The 21,715-nt window shown below is 44.7% G+C and overlaps 1 protein-coding gene across 3 annotated transcripts in view; it reads right to left on the reverse strand.

Moving 5' to 3' along the window:
• Nucleotides 1-3,157: 3,157 nt before the first annotated feature.
• The window catches only part of Mccc2 (methylcrotonyl-CoA carboxylase subunit 2), a 71,049-nt gene continuing 52,491 nt past the window's right edge, over nucleotides 3,158-21,715 (reverse strand). The window contains exons 11-17 of one of the 3 annotated variants that reach the window (NM_001012177.1): nucleotides 19,405-19,477; nucleotides 15,687-15,763; nucleotides 13,551-13,617; nucleotides 9,893-10,049; nucleotides 9,412-9,526; nucleotides 6,907-6,992; nucleotides 3,158-3,588 (exon numbers count right to left, since the gene is read on the reverse strand). In NM_001012177.1, the coding sequence (NP_001012177.1) occupies nucleotides 3,471-3,588; nucleotides 6,907-6,992; nucleotides 9,412-9,526; nucleotides 9,893-10,049; nucleotides 13,551-13,617; nucleotides 15,687-15,763; nucleotides 19,405-19,477 (693 nt within the window). In that variant the 3' untranslated portion in view covers nucleotides 3,158-3,470. The other 2 variants (XM_039102546.2, XM_039102544.2) reach the window with 2 other exon arrangements.

Below are 21,715 nucleotides of genomic sequence, written 5' to 3' on the forward strand. Positions count from 1 at the left end.
TAAATTAAAATGGGGTAATTGCGTTCTGTGGGAAAAGGCTTTTATCACAACAGTGCAAGCCCACTTGTCATCATTGTGCACTGCTTGGACTTCATTTGTAACATTTTTAGAGAACTGCCAGGCTATGATTAGTTTGCTGTATTTAGATATATTCTAATTAGAAAACATATTTCTTGGAAACTGGGATGGGGGTGGGGGAAACATAATCTTGTCTCTTTCTATTCTCTAAGTCTTGAGAGGGCAAGTATGGAGGCTAATTAGCTCTACATTTCATACGGTTTCTCACGACTCACACCCTGACCAAAATTCTTAAGTCACAATGCAAAAATAATGTATTCTGACAAAAAGGTATAATTTATCTTTGAGAGTATGCCGTGTCACATACAGGGAGGTCAGGGGACGTCGTTGGGTGTCCACTTGTTTGGGACAAAGTCTTAGTTGTTCGGTCCTGCTTACACCAGGCTGACTGGTTCAGGTGCTTCTGAAGTTTATCAGGAAAACACTATGTTGTGGTTTGCCCTGAAGCTTTCTGTATTTTGATGCTAATTCCACTGCCCCAAGGACAGCTGCCTAGTCACATACTCAGAACTCAGGTGGCTTCACCTGAATTTGTAAAGTACAGGTGAGGGGCAGGTACAGGATAGAAGGAGGCCTGTTATTGGAGGAGAAGGATGGATGGGCGGGAGAGAAGTTTGAAGGAAAAGGAGGAGACTAGGACAGAAAGGAGAGACGGGAGGAGAGGAGAGAAGCCGTGGCAGGACAAGATGGCAGGTGATGTTAAGATTCTGCTCTGAATGTTTACAGGCTGTTATTAATGTTCTCAAGGGATGGATGGTACCAGGCTTTGTATGTTTAAGTGGGCAATTATATCTTATCAATTGGATCTAAGATTATTGTGTTGTGTGTTCTTTTATGTGAGGGTTTGAGTGTAGGAAAGTGTGCGGCTGGGATGTGTTTCCGCCTAGCTATCTAGCAGATATCTTGGGACACCGTGGTGCGGACCTAGCAGGGTAAAAGACAACTATACTCTTTTCTATTTTATAATTTTACAACAACACTAGAATATTTTAAACTATTTGGCCTGATATCATCAAGTACAGAGGAATTTTTTCTTCATTCACTCAACAAACACCAAGCACTTTCAAGTACCAGGCATTGGAGACACAAGTAAATAGGATCCTGTTTCTCCTGGAGTTTGCATTCTAGCAGGTAGACAAGATGAAAGAATGTTTATGGTTGGATGGTGAGTTTGTGGGAGAGGGATTAGATTATATTTCGTAAGTGCATACAGTGGGATGTCAGTCTAGCCTGGGAAAGTCCAGACATTAAGGAAGAATCAAGAGTTTCTGTTTAATGGCTAAGTGGTGAAAAGGAGGGAAAGTAGAATGGTACAGCCAGATGCAGTCTTGTAGACCTTAGGTAGGAAAGACTAAGTAGGTTCAGAGAACCAGCAGTCTGAGGGAGGTATAGCCATTCTTCTACAGAAAGAGGAATTTGGAAGATGAGGTTAAAGGGATGAGCAGAACCACTGGATATGGGCTCTTCCTCAGCCACTGCAGAATCTTCCATCTGGCCAGGTCAAGATGGCCCTTCTCACTCTAGACAGTAGACAGACTGGACTAGGGAGGACCAGATGCCGCAGACCACGTGTAAGGCAAGAGAGAAGTGAGTGGAGTGATGCAAGAGACAGCGAAGGAGACAAAAATCTCTCGGGATTTAACGATGATGACTGTGAGGCTCCCTCTGGATACCCAGCAGCCTGAGGGAAACACGCAGAGCTGAAGCCCAGAGGAGAGGTGGGCGAAGAACTGCAGGTGAGTCCTTGATAGGAGCTGAAAGCCGAGAGATGGGCAGGAAGAGCCAAGTAAGGACCAGAACGACACGAGAAACGCATCTATTTAAAGATAAGGTGAGCTGAGGCTGCGGGGAGGTGAGGCCCCAGAGATGGATGACAGCGATGGCTGTGTAGTAAGGGAAGGCATTTAATGCCACTGAACTGTTCAAATACTAATAAAAAAGAACGGCTGTGTTTTGTATAGCTTAACATAAGAATGTGCTGCATCTACTAATGAAAGTCAAGACAAATAACGGGAGCGAGGGAGGGAAGGGAAAACGACAGATAGAGGGACTTAATGACGCTGGTAGAAAACCCGGTGCTGTACCATGAAAGCTAAGGACATTGTTTCCGTGGGTGGTTTCAAACAAATGAGGCGACAGGGCTACATCGTCTGGTGAGGTCGGAAAGAACCCATTGGTCTCAGCAACATGGAGCTCAATGGTGACCTGGGGAAGGCTGTGGGCGGGGAAGCTTGAAAATGACCAAGCGAGGGGGTGAATGGGATGGAAAAGAGCCCATCATGCAAACAGGGACAAGCCTGACTATCACGGGAGGAGACAGACGGTGGCTGGAGGAGGAAAAGTTAGAGGGGACCCTTAAAAATGAGTTTGCTGCAGGCTAAGGAATGGCTCAGCCAGGAATCTGTTTGCCATATGAGAATGAAGACCCAGTTTTGATCTTTAGAACCCCGAAGCCAGGTGTGGCAGTGCACACATGTAGCGCTGGGGAGGCGGAGACAGGAGGATTCCAGGGACTGTTGCAAGCCAGCTTAGCTGAATCAGTGAGTTCCAGGCTCAGGGAGCAACCCTGCCTCAAAAACAAAATGGATGGGTCTGGAAAGATGCCTCAGTGGTGAAACATACTTGCTGTTCTTCCAGAGGACTGGCACCCACATTAACAGGGTCACAGCTTCTAAAATGGCAGCTCTAGGACACACACACACACACACACACACACACACACACACACACACACACACACACACACACACCATACACAACACATAAGTAAAAATAAAATAAATCTTTAGAAAAGGCCAGATAGGGGTTGGGGGTTTAGCTCAGTGGGCAAGGCCCTGGGTTCGGTCCCCAGCTCTGAAAAAAAAAAAAAAAAAAGGCCAGATAGAACCTGAGGAACAATAAAGTTAGACTTTGAGCTCTACATGCACACACACACACACACACACACACACACACACACACACACACAAAAGCATGCACATGCACACATACAAGTGTGCTGAAATCTCAAATATAACCAAGAAAATAATCACTTCGAGGGTAATATGATTTTAAATTAACCATCGCAACAACCCTAGAATGCATAGATTAGAGAGATTTATTTTTCAAACTGTTTGTGGTTCTCAAAAGGATAATTGCAAAATCGGTCACTTCATTTTATGGGTGGTAAAAAATGAGCCATGAGAAGTGTCTGTAAGAAAAATTTTTGACAAATCAAAGCTCATCAAGCAGAATACTCACTGATTTTTACAATTAAAAAAAAAAAAACCCATACATCATACTGTTAAGAAAAGAATTCCTGTGCCAGCAAATGCCCAGTGGATCTCAAGTTTTAAGGCTAGTCACACGTGTTAATTTTTATTACAGCTGTGGCAACACGTTCCGTATCTGGGTTACATCCTGAAGATGCCAAAGTCTGTCCTCTGGATGGGCGCATTGAGGGCTGCACTGATGCTGAGTCCCAGAACCAGCCTGGTGTCCACGGGGTCGATAATCCCATCATCCCACAGCCTGTGGAAAGATGAAAATGGTCACTATGAATGTATCATCCGAGTCACCATCCCTCCATGCCATGCCCAGAATCACCACAAGGACCAACCACAGTTCAGAGAGCTCTGGACTACTGCCTGTACGGGAATGGCCAGTAGAAGTCATGTTTGAGAGAGTGGAACAAAGAAAAGAACAGCAGTGCTCCCACCCAAACAAAAGAACAGCACTGTCCCCTCCCCCCCCCCGGGCTGCCACAAGGAGCCACGTGGAGCTTCAGGCCTTAGGAAAGAGTTTCTTTGCTCCTCCCAGAACTGTAGCAATCACCTCGATCTCCTCTGTTATTAGCCAGAGAGATGGCTCTTCCAGAGGTTCTGAGTTCAAATCCCAGCACCCACATGGTGGCTCACAACCAACTGTAATGGGATCAGATGACTTCTTCTGGTGCGTCTGAAGATGGCTACAGTGTTATTAGCATGGAGCTCCATAAACCCAGGTAAAAGTTTCAACTCAGTGATGTCACTGCTAAAGGCATACTACAGGAAACTTTTAGCAAGCCGGCAATCACTCTGTAAGCCTCACTACACTTTATTAATAAAATAAGCAACTTAAAATACCAGTCTTTATTTCTTGCTACAATAGAAAAAAATAACCTTAAACTGCTTTGAAGAGTTTGTCCTCACTGACATCCTCAAATTTATATTAAAAAAAGAATGAGAAATAACACTGGTTTGGTTTTTTGTTTTTTTGTTTTTTTTTTTAGTTACTTGTTCAGTTTTTTTTTGTTTTTTTTTGTTTTTTGTTTTTCTGGAGCTGAGGACCGAACCCAGGGCCTTGCACTTGCTAGGCAAGTGCTCTACCACTGAGCTAAATCCCCAACACCACTTGTTCAGTTTTTTAAAAGACAAGTCTCAATCTATAGGCCAACTTTGCCCGGAACCTGTGATGATCCTCCTGCCTCAGCCTTCTTCAGATATAAACTGCCTTGCCAAACGAGGAATAGCTGTTCTTTTGGGGTTAATTATTATTAAATGGCTGTCTTGCCTTCTTTACTCAAAGTGCTTCGAGCATCTGGATGTCACATCAATTATTAAACAGTTTTCACACTGGCGGGCAGGAACCACATCTTTGGTCATAAAACATTCATCACGGGGACCCTAAGGTACCAGTGGCCAATCAACAGGAGGTTGTTCTTGGAGCTGGGAACGGGTGGATTGATTGTCCCCTGGGAGCCCATGAGCAACAGAATCCCCCAAGCAATGCTGGAAGGGCGTGTGAGTGACAAACATTAAAGGCTTTCCAAGGAAGAGGGTCAGCCCAGTGCCTGGGTGCAGTTCATGAGCAGATGTCTGTGTGTCATTTAGGGAACAGAAGCTGGGACTGAGAACTAAAGCACTAACCTAGCGGGTATGAGGTTTGAGCCCCAGAACAAGAGGCAATGAAACAGAGGTTCCAGTAACAGGAGATATTCCAGAAAGCTGGCTTCTACCATGTTCAATCCTAAGCAAGTCAGGGAACGATTGCTTGGATGGGATTTATCAAACCAAAAAACCAGGACCCCAAGCCAGCTTGCCAATCTTTTCATCTTTAGGAAAAGGTTGCTGTCTCCAGAACAACAACTGTGGCAACAGTAGGACTCAGCACACACAGATTAACAGAGAATCTTCCCGTCTTTTACCATTTATTTGTAAAGATCCATCTGTCCAGCCACGCTCACTGAGGTCTTGAATGCAACCCATTAACGCATAAACATTAATGTAACAATAATAAAGGATCTGATCTTTCCCAAGGGATGACTCATCTTAGGCATTAAAAAAAACCCTAAATGCATGGCTCATCTAAAATTCTCCATTTCCAAAGTCGAATATTTCACCTGTTCGTGAGCATTTCAGCCAAAACCTCATTCATGTGGAGAACTGTGAGCAAGCTTATGTATTTGCCTTGCATTTGTTTTAAATCTCTCCCGTGGGTCTCTGGGAGTCTCTGCCTCTAGTGGCTGCTACTGCTGAATGTCTGTCTGCATTACGGCAAAGTGAGGTACGACTTTGTTGCTCAAACCAAAGATGATAAAGTAATTTGTCGTTAATTACATGAACCAATGACCCACGGCCATGCTGTAAATCTGTCTGGGGAGGGCAGGACACAGTTAACACAAAGGCAAACTGGAGCTTTGGAAATTAACAAATGTGTTCAGGACGTAGCTCAGATGGGGGACAGCTGGTCTACCATTCTGGGTTCAACCCCACCCCAGCGCTGCCTACCGTGGCAGTGACACAGAGGCCTGATCCTGGGACTCCAGAGGTAGGGGGATCAGGAGTTCAAGATCATCCTTAAACTTAGCCAGTCTGAGCTACAATGAGACTCGGTTGACAGACAACAAAAATCTCAAATGCTGTTATCTGAACTCAAACTGCTAACCAATATGCAGCCTGCTGCCAAGAGCAGTGTTGGCCACAGGGGAGGAATCCCACGACAGAAATGGATTCTAACTTTCTTATTTTCTTCTGCCCTTCTCTCCAGTTCGTCCTTCCCAGTAAAGGGCATGATCCAAGGCATAACCTAATTTTAGAGGACACTAGTATTTATTCTTTTCTCCATCTGCCCAAGGGAAGAAAGAAGGCATGGCGTAGATTTGTCTTCATAATACTGAACAGTACGGCTATTGGAGAAACCATTTGGAAGCACAAACCAAGCGGTCTCCAGCTGGGACAGGCAGGGAGGATTTATTACCCCATTATGATTTCGCTTCGAAGAAAACAAACAGTCAGTGGCAGCAGTGGTGTCGGATGTAATTACTTGGCACTGACGTGTGGGCCCTGGCTGTGACTAATCACCTTCCAAGTATGCAAGCACACTTGCTAACCGGTGTCAATACGTGATCGACCAACCAATCTCATGTTTAAAATAGGGGAGCGACCAAACAATCAGAAGGGGAGGCCACGTGGAAATCTAGGTGCTTAGGCAAAGATTAAGATCGCCTCCTGAACGTGTGATACCCAGGATTAGAACTCTCCACTGCTGACATGGCCCATCTCTACAGGGCCACGCCAAGTTACGGATACCCTAATTAGGGTGGGATGCGGGAGTAAAGGGGGAGGAGCCTACTGTTCGAGGAAGCCTGGGAGGAGGACGGCAGTTTAGCATAAACGAATGGTCGTATAAAAGTAACTCTCTGTCCAGACGGTAACAAGATCTTTCTATGTAGCTCAGACTGGCTTCAAGTCTCCATCCTCCTGCCACAGATGCACAAACGGCAGGAAGGTCCTATGAAGGTCGACCATCCCGAGAGCTCGGGTGTCTGTGAGGCTGAGACTGAGGGGCTGAGAGAAGCCCTGTTCCCACCTTGCACTGGAATAGTAAGGGTTCCCTTCCTCTTCGAACCTCTTGATGATGGGCTCTTTCAAAGCTGCCTCCTCTGCACTGGAGAACTGGAAGGAGAGAGACAATAAGTCGGCTTCACCAGGACTGCTTCCTCTAGCTAAGCTCAGAAAGACGCACCCTGGGGACAATCACAGCATAACTAACATTTGCACAGTGTTAGATTGCAAAGGATGTTTTAACGTACATGGCCTTGCCTGGGACGTAGGTCATCAAAGACAGCACACTGAAGCCATGTAACACAAAGCCAAGGCCAAGAACATCACACATCACTGTGTTCCAGCAGGATACAATAGTAGACGTGAGTCCCACCACAGAACTAAAAAGCGTTCAGCAATCTCCAGTTAACAAGGTGGGGAAGGCCATGCATGGCAGTGCACGTCCTTGATCCTGGCTTTTTATAGGAGACTCTATTTTCAACTCTGAAGTATTCCAGAACTGCTGATATAGGGATCTATGGGATGATGTCATTACGCAGGTGAAGGCGGGTTCAAGATAGAACAAGGCCTGTCATTGGACGAGAAGGAAGGATGGGCAGGAGAAAAGTTTTAGAGGGAGGAGGAGACTGGAGCGAGGGGAAGAGAAGAGCAGAGAACACGGAGGCTGATGTTAAGATTCCTCTCTGCTCATTTACAGGTTGTTTTGAATGTTCTTGAGGGATGGATGCGTACAGGGTCTTGTATGTTTAGGTGGGCAGTTATATCTTATCAATTAGATTAGAGGTTATTGTGTTGTGTGTTCTTTCATGTGGCCATTTAAGTTCAAGAGAGAGTGTGGTGGCTGCAGACACTGGGCCGCCATGGAATTGGGATGTGTGTGTCTGGCATGGTGGCAGCCTGCCTTGGGAACTGGATGGGTAGAGAGATGGCTGCCAGGCTCAGAGAGAAGCCATTGGCAGTGTGATAGGGGATGGAGCACAGCGGGTGAGACGCTTTGCTGACTGAGATGAGGATATCTACCAGATATCTTGGGGCACTGCGGTGCTGGACCTAGTGCAGGATAAAAGACAGTTTTTTATTTTAATTACAGCAACAGGGATGCACTTGCCAAGCCTTTGGGAGACCTTGGCTTCAACCTCCAGTGCCAAAATAAATAGGTAAATAATCAGGTACGTTAGAAACAAATGACTTACTTCAAGTCAACCTTACCCTCTCTCATGCACATACTTCAGTCAATACCCATTGGAGGGAGAACCAGACACCAACTTTCATATAGGAAAAGGAATGATTTAAATATCTATGTATCAAATGAACCAAAGGATGGTTATTTATCAAGGGATTACTTTTGTTTGATAAAGTTCAAACACGCTTTCGAAACATCAGGTAGACTCACTCTATCACCTACACTGCAGACAGCATCCCCTTCCGCCCTCCTCCCCTAGACACACACACAGAGCAAAGCTACTGTTTTGCTTCAATACTGGCTGGCACTAAAGTTTATCTAATACACCAACCTAACTGTACGGAGTGCCTGCTGCCAGGTAGAGACAAAGAGGCAGGCTGGGGAAATAGTCAGTGGGTCGAGCTCTTGCATTGAAATCACGGGGACCTGAGTTCAGATTCCTAGCACAAGCTGCAATCCAGCACCGGCATGGGGATGTGGGAGACAGGAGAATCCCTAGAAGCACACAAGAGAGCTAGCCTAGTGTACACACCAGACAAACAACAAAGAGACCTTACTCGGATCAGGTGGAAGGTGAGGCCCAATACCAGAGGTTGTCCTCTGACCTCCACACAGCACCATGCAGTATCATTCTCACACAAATGTACACACAGACAGAAGGAGGCCAGAGACACAAGTGACTTTGTATCATCCCAGCTCTGCAGACCCTGTGGTTGACCACTTGATCCCTGCTGGCAGGGCAAAGCAATGTCACACCAAGGAGGTATCCACAGTCATTCCTATGACAAGACAAGGGTGCACATAAGCTACCTCAGGAGTACACAGCTGACATTTCAGGACCCGGTGCTTAAACGCCCTAAATAAACATTCATAGAATTCCCAAAGAGTCTCTAACAGAGACAAAGAATCCACCTTAAGAGCAGCCACCCCGTTTGCCTTTCAGTAGCACATCTACATTCTTTTGTATCCATTTTTCCATAGTTACACTCTCAAGGAATACTGATGCTATACACTTCACAGCAGCGGACTGACTCTCCCAGGGACCCTTATCAACAATGGAAAACAAAACAGAAACAAAGGCCTGCTGCTCTAGGCCCAAAAGAAGTAAATTGTTTCTCCTTAGATCTCACAAACAGCAACAAAGTAAGAATCCACGTCTCTGTCTGGTGCTTTCTGGGAAATTCTGGGGCTGAGGTACAGGTCAGCAGTATATGGCATACTTAAGGCCCAGGAGTGGAGCCTCACAATCCTTCCCACGGACACACAGGTAGCCTGGGTGCTCTGCTCCTGTGCTGCAGGGGTTTTCAGGGGACAGTCAAACCCATACGAAACAAAGAAGTCCTCTACCTGCTTCCCCTCACGGGCTCTCTGGTCTCTCGCCACCGTGGCTAACACGGTGGCTGCCTGCTCTCCTCCCATCACTGAGATGCGAGCATTTGGCCACATGTAGAGAAATCTTGGACTGGAAGGAAAAGAGGAAGCATCAGATTCACGCAGTGCAATTAGGCATGGTGGCAAAAGACTGTGAACGGATTAAAGTACAAATGGTCAAGTGGGCTGAATGTCACTTTATACCCCAAACCTGGGATAAAGCGACAACTTATTCATGTTTTGTTTGTAGACATGACCCTCTGTAGCCAGAGCTAGCCTCAATTTTGCTGTGTAGCAAGGCTGGCTTTGAACTCCCGACTCTTCTCCCGCCACCTGCTAAGAGCTAGGGCTACAGGTGTGTGCCACCACTGCTGGGATTTACACGACCATTTGTAATTTCACTTGAAATGCATTTCTTTCTTCAAAAAAAAAAAAAAAAGCCGTGGACACTACCCACCTATATGCTCTGCCACACATTCCGTAGTTTCCAGCCCCATATGATCCCCCGATTATGACAGTTATCTTAGGCACTTTGGCACAGGATACTGCGGCTACCATCTTGGCGCCATCCTTGGCAATCCCTTCGGCTTCATAGTCTTTACCAACCATGAATCCTAAGAGAGAGAACGGAACAGAAACACGGCCTTGAGCAATGGATACACATGCAGAAGTCAATCCCACCAAGGTACTATCAGATCCCAGCTTAGATGAACTGCACCACAGATCTTCTCATTCTAACAGAAGAGTCCCACAGGAAGTGCATACTCCACAGTGAGCTTCAAAGAACCACAGTAAAAATCTCTCTTCACCGGCTGAAGGGATGGCTCAGAGGTTAAGAGCACTGACTGCTCTTCCAGAGGTCCTGGGTTCAATTCCCAGCAACCACGTGGTGGCTCACAACCACCTGTAATGAGATCTGGTGCCCTCTTCTGGCCTGCAGGCGTACAGGCAGGCAAAGCACTATACATAATAAATCTTTACAAAAAGCTTTATTTACAAAAAGAGGTTTACAAAAACCTCTCTTCATGTTTGTATGTTTGCTTTTGTCTTTCTCTGTGTAAGTCTGGGCTGTCTTGGAACTCATTCTGTAGACCAAGCTGGTCTCTAACTCATGGAGATCCATCTGCCTCTGCCTCCTGAATGCTGGGATTAAAGGCATTTGCCACCACCACCACCACCACCTACTCTCTCCTCATTTTTTAGATGTCCTTAAAATACTTTGTTTAGACGTGCACAGATCTCTGAGCAACAGAAGGAAACAATCTCTGAGAGAGCATCCCAAGGCAGAGGCTTGATGGGGAGAGACTGTGACATTAGACTGTGATATTGCCACAGGAAAGGTACCACCCAGCAAGCCAGCCCAGAAGGTTTCCACATCCACTGACCTGGTTTAAAATAGGATTCCTCATTTTGCAGCACTGCTTAAAACTTTGATGAAATAAAGATTAATGTTTCATGGGGATGTCGAGTCCCTGCCAGGGGCTCAACAGCAAGATTTAAAAAAAAAAAAAAAAAGATTTCTTTGTAATTACAGGATTCCTCTGTTTCCTCAAGCTCCAACTCTGAGCTCCTCTTCTGCTGTAACATGCCTTCTACAACAGGGGCATACCCTTCTCTTATTTAGAAACCTTGAAATCATGTCTCAGTTCTCTGTCCCCACCTGAGGCTCTGAGGGAGGCATTTCTTTCCCCTGCATATGTAGACTTGCTTGTCTGACTGACTCTTTGCCCCTGGTGGGCAAATCTCCAGGATCGCGTCATCCAATTCAGTCCAGCAATCCTGTGGAGGAGCTGGAGCTGCTGGGACACTGAGGGACCACACCAGGGGCCCTTGCCACCTTTATAAACCAGCCTTCAGAGCAGCTCAGAACTGCTTTAGCCAATGTGTCTGACTCTTCAGAACATTCTATCATACCTGCTCTTTTCAAAGCCCTCACCTGACCAACTCTACAGACGCTCAGCCTCTAAAAGAATCCACTTCATCTGGTTTCCTCAAATCCTTCTCCCCACCATGCACACAGACACGCACGCACACACACACACACACACACACACACACACACACACACACACACACACACGCACGGGGAGAGAGAGAGCAGACAAACACACACAAATCCCTTAGTCTTGCTTCCTCTTTCCCTATACTCTTAACTCTGTAGGAAAAAACCAAAACCAAAACCAAAACAGAGTAATAGTATTCTTCCCTGAGAGTCTTAGTTTGCCTTAAAAAAAAAAATCTGTAAATTCACACTACAAAAAAAAAAAAAAAAATGGAGAGGGAAAGGGGAGGAAAGCAGAGTGGCTTGAAGACTATCCTGAGCCTTCTCTTCTCCTCAGGTTCTCGTCGCTATTCCCACAGCTTTAACCATCCTTTCCTCATTCTACTGAAACTCACACTTTCATCCCCAGCTAAGATATCTCTCCCAGCCCAAGATTTATCCAGTGGCACATTGTACTCCCATCTACCAATGCCTCGCTGGTCCCTCATATACAATGTTGCAAAGCAAAACTCAGCCTCTGCCCCCAAAACAGTGTAGATGAAGCAGAGTGAGATGAAGACAGGAGAATTGTCAAAGCAAATGTTTAACTTCACAATGGTGAGTCACATTCTCAGAAATGAGGTTCCTAGATTCAGCAAACTTCAGAGACTTTTCCATCTGTTCTTCCACAGGCTACCAGGTAGGAACCTCTCCACTATCTGGAACCAACGCCTCTCGAAATTCATCAAGGGCTGAGGGTGTGGTCTGCGAGAGAGCCTCCATTTAGTGTGCCCTCGGCTCTACCCTCAGTACCGGAAAAACAAAACAAAAATAAACACACACACACCACCTAACCTACCTTGAACTTGAACATAACAGAGAATGAAGGTGCTTAATTACTATATAAAGTCCTGTTCAAGGTTGAGAGGCCTGGCTAGTCTACACAGTGAGTTTCCTCCTCTGAGAAACCTGCCTGAGCACAACAACTATTTAAAAGACTCTGGTGGTAGTGGGTGGTGCATGTCTTTAATCCTAGAACACAGAAGGCAGAGGAGGAAGGCAGATTTTTGAAAGTTCAGGGCCAGCCTGGTCCAGTTAGTGTGTTCAAGGCCAGCTAAGGTTATACAATGAAACCCAATTTTTTTTTTTAAAAAAAGTCTATCTTCCAAGGAATGGAAGTTTATTGTTATCCTGAGATATGTATCTACTGCAACACAATGCAGCAGACAAAATGGTAGAGCAGAAAACATCTCAACACTACAGCAGGAGGTCTTCGAAATCAACCAACTCCTGCTTAGGATCATCTATGGAATGTGAAGTTTAGAGGCATAAAGTTCACGCTAGTCACAGGCCATTCTACGGGGTTAAAATGCAAATCCTCAGGCTTCAGTGAAAACATAATTTTCAAAATGTATTACTTCAAGACTGGGCAGAGGGCTTAGTCAGTAAAGTGCTTACCATGAACCATGAGGGCCTGATTTTCACCCCTAGCACCCACATAGAATGGCAGGTGGCATGGTGTGCACTTGTACTCCCAGTGCCGAGAAGACAGAGACAGAAGGATCTTTATGGATCACTGGCCAGCCAGTCTAGTCTAATAGATGAGCTCTACCCCAGTAAGAGACCCTGTCTCAAAAAACAGTGGACAGCTCCTAAGGAATGATATCTGAAGTTGGCCACTGGCTCTAATGAACACACACACACACACACACACACGCACACACACACACCACACACACCACACACATACACATGCACGCGCGCACACACACACACACACACATCCCAAAGAATAGATAGATAATTGACTGGTATTATTCCAGATAGAATTAACTGTACAGCAGAGAGATGCTCATAGCATGTGCTTGGAATCATTAGGATACTGAGACAGTGAGTCAGGTAATCCTCTCTGGCAGAGGTAAGATGGGACACCCTGCTGCTCCTGGGTGAATGGGAGTCAGGAGAAGCCAGGTAAAAGCTTGAAATACACAAAATTCATAGACTGCTTCACGTAGAACACCTAAGGTAATCTGAGACTACCTAGTATTCATGAAGGAAACTCTCTCTGCACTAACCCATGAGCTGCAGGAGACAGCGTGACTCTAAACCAAACACACGAGAATGGCAGCCTCACCAGTGATGTTCTGGAGAAACAGCAGGGGGATATTTCTTTGGCAGCACAGCTGGACGAAGTGAGCGCCCTGTAAACACATGAAAAGACCTGTTCCTTAAAAAACAAACGAACTCCTACCAAACCCACACTCCCAGGCAGAGTTAAGAAAGAGCGTTGCCTTGTCTGGCTAGTCTGACCTCCTGTTTACTATAACAACGGTTCTGTGCTGCCCTGTCACACGGGTCTGCAAGGACTTCCTATTACCTTTCTACTCACATTCGCCCAAGCGAGTGGCAGGAATCTGCCCTCATTCTCCAGGTCTCCACTTTAGGAAGGGCAGGATGCAAGCCCTCTGTGGTATCCAGGCTGATGTTTACATCTGGGTGACCATTTGAAATGCCTTCAGGTCTCAATACTATGTTAAAATACACATCTTTCTCACTGACACATTCCAAATAAAATTTTTAGATTAGGTCAATGTTAGAGACTTCCGTCCCTGAAGTTAAGGAATTATTTAATAATCCCAATTCGTATTCTTTCCCTATCTTGTTTACCATTCCCGTGTGTTTTCTTCTGTTTTTGCAAATCCCTTTACCTCTTCTAGAAAGGTCCTGGCAGACACAACATTGCAAGGTAATTGCTCATCCTCTTATAACTATGTTTATAGAAATGAGGAAACCACAGAGACCTTTGGGGCTTATTTCAATAAAAGAAATGTCAGACTGGAGCCAAATTTAACTTCTCTAGGGCTTACCTGTGCCAAGCTGGCAGACACACCACATTATCTGCCTAGCTCTGGCCTGGCCTGGTATTTACTTTATGGGAATGAGTACACTACATTCTCTCTCTCTCTCTCTCTCTCTCTCTCTCTCTCTCTCTCTCTCTCTCTGTGTGTGTGTGTGTGTGTGTGTGTGTGTGTGTGTGTGTGTGTGTGTGTGTGTTTTAAAACAATAGTATTTCTATGTTGTCCTGGCTATCCTGGAATCCTCTATGTAGACCAGGCTGGCCTCAAACTCACATTCTCCTGCCACTGCTTCTCAAGTAGTAAAATTAGAAGCAAATGCCACCACACCCAGCTTTATATGTACAGACATATGCATGTACGTGTGTGTGTGTGTGTGTGTGTGTGTGTGTGTGTGTGTGTGTGTGGTGTGTGTGCTGCTATTTTAGGAATATTTAATATCTTTAAAAACGCTATAAACTATTAAGTAAAATAGGCAAAACGTCTATCTATGGCAAAAACCAATTTTTAAAAGAAAAAAAACTAAAGAAAACAGTACACTGTTTTGAAAGTGTTAAAGGTCCTTTGTAATATGATTATGGGTATAGCTCAGGCTGGCCTGGAACTACCCTCCTATCTCAGCCTCCCAAGTGCTAGGCCTACAGAAGTAAACTACATACATCTATTTTCTTTGAGTTTATTTTCATTTTATCATTAAGTTGGGAGAACTCAACATGTACAGCAGGCTACAAAAGTTAGTTTTATTTCTAAAACATTTCTTTAAGGACACATTTATCCTCAATTAGCCTAAGGCTTACGGCCTGCTTCCTCTCTCAGTAAGGGGCACTGCTTTGTTGACTGAAAAGGGAAAGACTGAGACTTTTGTTACAATGTTTGACCGAAGTGCATGAGTGACATTTCCGCGAGCTCAGGCAAATGAGACAAAGATGTGAAGTCAAGTCCTGAGCTCAGAGCACTAGGGAATCCCCTTATTCACTGCTGCAACTGTAGCAACAATGACCTACTATGTGCATGTTACCAAAAAAGTAAAATTTATGTTTAAAGGATGACTGGAGTGGTCACATCTTGGAACCACCAATGAATGGTATCAGAAACTCCCAAGCATGGAGGTCCCATAGAATGAGTTCAGGGCAGGAATTCCCTGCCTTCCCAGAACACTTCCAGGTAAGCAGTTATAATTCCAGCCTCTCATGGGAATCTTCCTAAATCACCCAGTAGGCTTTAAGAGTGCTACACCCGCCATGTAAACCTGTCCAACACCAGCACCCATGCATTAGCACACACGTGGGGTTCTGCTTGCTAAGAGATTCAGGTAATACTATAAAGCTTTCATACAATATGTTTTAATCTATCACATAACCTTCAAAATTAATTATGCCAAATCATAAAATCTTAATGCATTTAACAGTACTTGCCTTTTTGGCAGATTCAGAAAACAAAACTCCATTGTTTCCAATGATGCCTACTGGGTACCCAAATATTCGAGCGAATCCTCAAGAGAAAATGAAAACAAAGAGTTACGTTTTTCAGGGAGCTATGGTTTGCAACAGAGGCATCCTGCACATTCTTGAATCTGAGCTAAATGGTTAGAGTGTAAATAGAGGTGGTCTATGGGAAAACAAAAACCTTGTGTTTTTTTATTCCTAAAGGGACTAGGTTTCTTGTTTGTTCTGTTTATGCTTCTTGAAAGCCTATGGTCTATGTAAAATTACCTATATTTACTTAGTTTGACTAAATGATTCATTCAGAAGATCACTTCGCACACATGTGAGTGTCCCCCTGTGCATCAGAGACCAGGGTACCCTGAAGTATTTCTTTTTAAAGTTTAAAATCTCAGTCTTGGACTAGAGAGATGGCTCAGTGGTTAAGAGTACTGACTGCTCTTCCAGAGGTCCTGAGTTCAATTCCCAGCAACCACATGGTGGCTCACAACCATCTATAATGGGACCTGATGCCCTTTTCTGGCACACAGGGGTACATGTAGATAGAGTACTCATATATATAAAATAAACTAACAGATCTTTTTTAAAATTTTAGGAAATTTTCAAAATTTAAAGAAATTCTTTAAAAAGAATATTCTGATCTTGTCTTTTTTGTCTGTAGATGCTGTATCTCTATCAGCACTTCTAGTAGGACCCCAAACTTACACACACACATATACACACATACACACACATACACATACACACATACACACACATACACACACATACATACACACATACACACACATACACACGCATACACACATACACACACATATACACATACATACACACATACACACACATACACACACATACACACATACACACACATACACACACATACACATACACACATACACATACATACACACATACACACACATACACATACACACATACATACACACATACACACACATACACACATACACACACATACACACACATACACATACACATATACACACACATACACACACAGACATACACATACACACACATACACACATACACACACATACACACATATACACACATACACACATATACAAACACACACATAAACACATGTACACACACAGACATACACATACACACACATACACATACACACGTACACACACATACACACATATACACATATACAAACACACACATAAACACATGTACACACATATACACATACACACATACACACACTACACACACAGACATACACATACACACACTACACACACATACACACGTACACACACATACACACATATACACATATACAAACACACACATAAACACATGTACACACATATACACATACACACATACACACACTACACACACATACACACACATACACATACACATATACACACACATACACACATACACACACATACACACACACACATACACACGCATACACACATAAAAGAAAGGGAAAAACACAGTCTGTCATTTTGAGAGATTTTGAGAGGTAGGTGCTTAGGTGACTTCAGAGGAGGCCATTTATTTTATAAACCAGAAGAACTTGATTTGAGAAAAATTCTTTCTCCTTTCTGGGTCCTACATGAAGCCGGTACCAAGTGCTCAGTGCCCAAGAACTTCCTGGCTATGCCTGGACACTGAGTCAAAGGCTTCTACAAAAGGCCCCACCTGGACTCAGGCACTAGGTTCCAGTGCACAGCTAGGCTGCCCAGGGCAAAGCAGGTCCTCCAAGAGTCACACAAGGAAAAATGAATAAAAAGTGGGTCAACATATGGACTGAGTTAGAAAGCTGGATTCTGAATGATCTAGTCCTTTCTGGATTTTATTTTATCTTATTGCCATCACTTTTTATATGTGATAGAACATGCTCTGAGGGTCACATAGGAGTCTGTGTTTCTCAAGCCTAGTGTCCCAGCCAGAGGCCTATGTATGATGGACATCCTAAGTGTATTGACCCTTGTGAAGTCACTGAAGAGGGGAAGGCTTGCAGGAAGTCCATGCAGTGATCCACCTTTAGTCGTGCCCTACCCACAAAGGGATGAAAATCTAGCACATGATGCTACCCACTTTTCAACCACTTACAGCTCAGCCCTCCCAACACTCTGCGGGAGCAGGAGTGGGCGTCAAGGCACAGACGGATGGGCTGAGCAGGGCACATGCTCCCATTGTGCCAGCCACTCAATCACGCGAGGGCCTTTACTAATTATCTGACCCAAACGGAAAAGCAGTATGTCGTAGAACTCTCCTAGGCTTAGAGAAACCTTAAGGAACTTGCAGAAACAGGCAAGCCTCTGACATCCAGCTCCACTCTCCCCTTCCAGGCCTCCTGCTCATCTTCCCCTCCCCTGACTCTGGCCTTACATGAATTCTGGCACAATGGAGAAAAGATAAGGGAATCAGCTGTGTCCCCAAAGCACGGGCTCAGGAGTGCCATGGTCTTTTAGTGGGTACCAGGCAAACACTTAGAAGGAGACGACAGAGACAGCCATCCATCTTAGAGGAAGCAGAGCCTGCTTGGATTGTTTTAAACTGCTACACAGTGAGGGCTACGTCCTGCACCACTGGCAGACAAATCCTGCCTGTATATCAGACAAACAGCCCTTAATCACTTAAACACCTACAGAGAAAACCATAAATTCCCCTTCCAGCATGAACCCTCCTCTCGCTCATAAATCGAGCTAGAAGGAATTGCCAAGATCCTATCTTAAGCCTCCGTGGACACTGTAATTTGGATTTTTGTAGCTCCTCTTTCCCTGATCTGTTAAGTTTTACTCAAAATAAATATTGCATCTTCAGGCTTTTTAGAGTCTAATAAAATTCACAAAATTCGTTCTGCCATTATCCACTGGTGGGTTACTATGAGTCTAGCATCTGTTTGAAATGATTTCTTTCAGAAGTTGAAATGCCAACACTTTAGGCCAAAGAACCCACTTGTATACATACTCTGTTTTCCCCGACATGGCACACTATCCTGAATTTTCAATTTGGTGTTGGAATGCAGCCCTTAAGAGAGGCCTGGCAAGATGCCTCTGAGGTCAAGAGCACTTGCTGCTCTTGCAGAAGACATGGGTTCAATCCCATGCACCCACATTAGGTATCTTAGAATTGCCTGGAACTCCAGTTCTAGGGTATCCAATACCCTAGTGTAGCCTCCACGGACACCAGGCACATATGTGGTATACATAAGCATATGTAGACATACACGCATACACTTAAAAAAAATAAATAAACCTTAGGAAACAAAAATATCTCCAGGGAGGCTTCGGGAAGACTGAAGACGCTCAAAGGCCTTTGGGGAAACTACACATTCCGTGTGGCTCTGGATGAACTAGAGCCTAACAAGGAGACAAGGCTGAAGTCTTGAAAATAACTGCTACCCAGAGAACAAAAAGCGTTGCAAATACTCTCTGCTCCTGTCACGTCAGGGCCACAAGGTCACAGGTCTACACCATAGCATTGGGCCGTTGTCATTTTAAGCTCTTTGGATCCGGGAAACCATTTGGGTACAAACCATCTTCATAAAGCAACGACACTCGACAGCTGACTCACACACTTATGCCTCCCCAGATGGCAAAGCTCCCAGTGTAAGCTTTGTGGCAAGTGACGACTTATTTCCAAAGCAACAGAAAACGTTTGTGTTTCAACTCTCCGCGTTCTGTACCTGTGACGAGCGTGTCTCCATACAAGGCCTTGAACTCATTGAATCTGCTTCCATCGACGATTCTAGCAATGACCTAGGAGGAGGAATAACAACGCGCCTGAGAAATTACGTCACAAAAGCATGTCCGCAGTGACTGAAGTTATTTAAAAGCCAGGCAATTCATAGTGATGCCACATTCAATCTCATGCTACATAGAAAAGCTCTTCAGAATTTTTCTTGACGTGTGCATGGTCAGTGCCCAGAGTCATCCAAAGCTGGGATGTTTATGGTATACATAAATGAATGTAGGCAAACACCCATACACATAAACAATAAATAAGCCTGAGGAAACAGAAATCGTCTACAGGGAGGCTGTGGAAAGACTGAACTCATTCAATTGCCTTCTGTTTAACTCTGCATGACCTGGAGCCAAGCAAGGACACAAGGCCGAAGACTTGAAAACAGCTGCATGCAGGAGACGCAGCAGAGAATCTGGGGCCGGTAGCTAAGCCCAGGCTCTAGGGGCCTGCTCAGTGCCTCGTCAGTGCTTAGAAGAACTGTTGAAAATCCAAAGCCCAACTGAGGACTTGGAGTGAGAAACTCTGGATGGCTCCGCTTGTGACCCGATGTGCCAGGGTAAGTCACTTCTTAGAAAACACTGTCATTTGCTCCGTGACATAGCAAAGGTGAAGAAAGGGTTCTGACAGCTGGGGAAATGGATGGACTGGTAGGAAGGAAGCCTGTAAGTGGTGCTGAGACGAACAGTGGCTCCAACTGTAGCTTTGCCACAGGGAAACTCACCAAAAACCCTTCAAGCCCTGGGGAAGCAGTTTAATGTCAAGAGTATATGGTTAGCACGTACGAAGTCCTGGGTTCTATCCCCAGCACTGCCTCCCTCCCACCAACAGTCCACTAAGCTCTCTAAACCTGTCTGTGAACCCTCCCTCAGTAGAGGATAGCATTTAAAAGGTATTAATCAAGGCGCGTGGTCTCTGACTAAAAAGCAGCTATTACTACTGTTAAGCCTCTATAGATGTTCATTAAGCCTCAGTATGAGCCAGTCGAAAGACTGGCCACATATATTGTTAATCTAAAAGGAGAAGAGATTTCTAGGGAGTTTATCCTTGAGTTTCCATCACATAAGTCTCTCAGTAGAGCACATGCTCAGAACGCTGGAGGACCTGACTCCAATCCTGCTACACACGAAGCCTGTTCCGTGCTCCTCTTGAACTCATTTGAGATGGTGTGTGTGACTCCATGGCACTCACACTCCCTTAGCTGAAAGATGAGAGGCTCATCCCAACATCCCTCTTTTGCAGAAAGTGAAAGCTGACTTAAATTACTTTTTAGTTATTTCCCCAAATATGGGAACAAAACCATTTTTTTGGTCCTGCAGACCTTGTAAAGTGAACCTTTTGACCATCAACACATCATGGCGTCATTCTTCTGCATGAAGGTGAAGCTCCCCGGGGGCCCCAGAAATCCAGGGTCGCTTCGCATAAAACAACCTCGAGTTGGCTTTATAATTAGTACCACTCTTATGCATGAAGTGGATTAATTACATTCAGGAACAGACAAGTAATAGGATAATATTCTCTTGGAAGGGCTGGGTCCCCACTGCACTTGCCTGAGAAAAACAAGCCCCAGAGGTCAGGTTTTCCAGTATCACAACAGCTGTGTGTGCTGTCGAGGCCTCTCCGTGAGGCTTCTTTATTACAGAGAAAATGGAGACATCATACCACACGACCAGCAAGTAGCAGAGGCTAGAAGGTTTCCATCAAAGCACAGTAAGTAGCCTGTGAAGATGGGCTTGGTGCCTGCTGGTTCTCTACCTCGGATGCTTAGAACCTGACTCGGTAAATGCTGCCAGGTAAGTGAAGCTATTCTAGAAGGGGGTTCTCAGCCATCTCAGCAGATTGTGGGCACCAGGGTTTTCTGTCTGTACTTAAATAAAAGTCAGGCTAAAGAGTAATTCTAAACTTTGTAGCTGGGTCACGTTGCAAAAGTGGGACTTCAAGAAAACCCAAGATTGACGAGTAGTAACAAAGTATCTACATATCCTACATATCTGGGGATGTCTCTCCAGTGTAACACTACCTCACCAAGCCATGCAAAATCAAACAAACTTTAAAAGAAGTCTGCCTATCATTGCCAGACACCACTTTGGGAACTGAGAGCTAGCCGTAGAGAAATGGTCACTGAAGAGGTTTTTAAGGATAAGGATATATAGATAATTTATGTCAGAAAAAGTAGAATTTTTAAAAATTTATATACACGGGGAAGGGGATTGAACATGTATATACATACATATACCAAAATACATCATTATGTA

This window comes from Rattus norvegicus, chromosome 2 (assembly GCF_036323735.1).
Source record: "Rattus norvegicus strain BN/NHsdMcwi chromosome 2, GRCr8, whole genome shotgun sequence".
Classification (NCBI taxonomy): domain Eukaryota; kingdom Metazoa; phylum Chordata; class Mammalia; order Rodentia; family Muridae; genus Rattus; species Rattus norvegicus.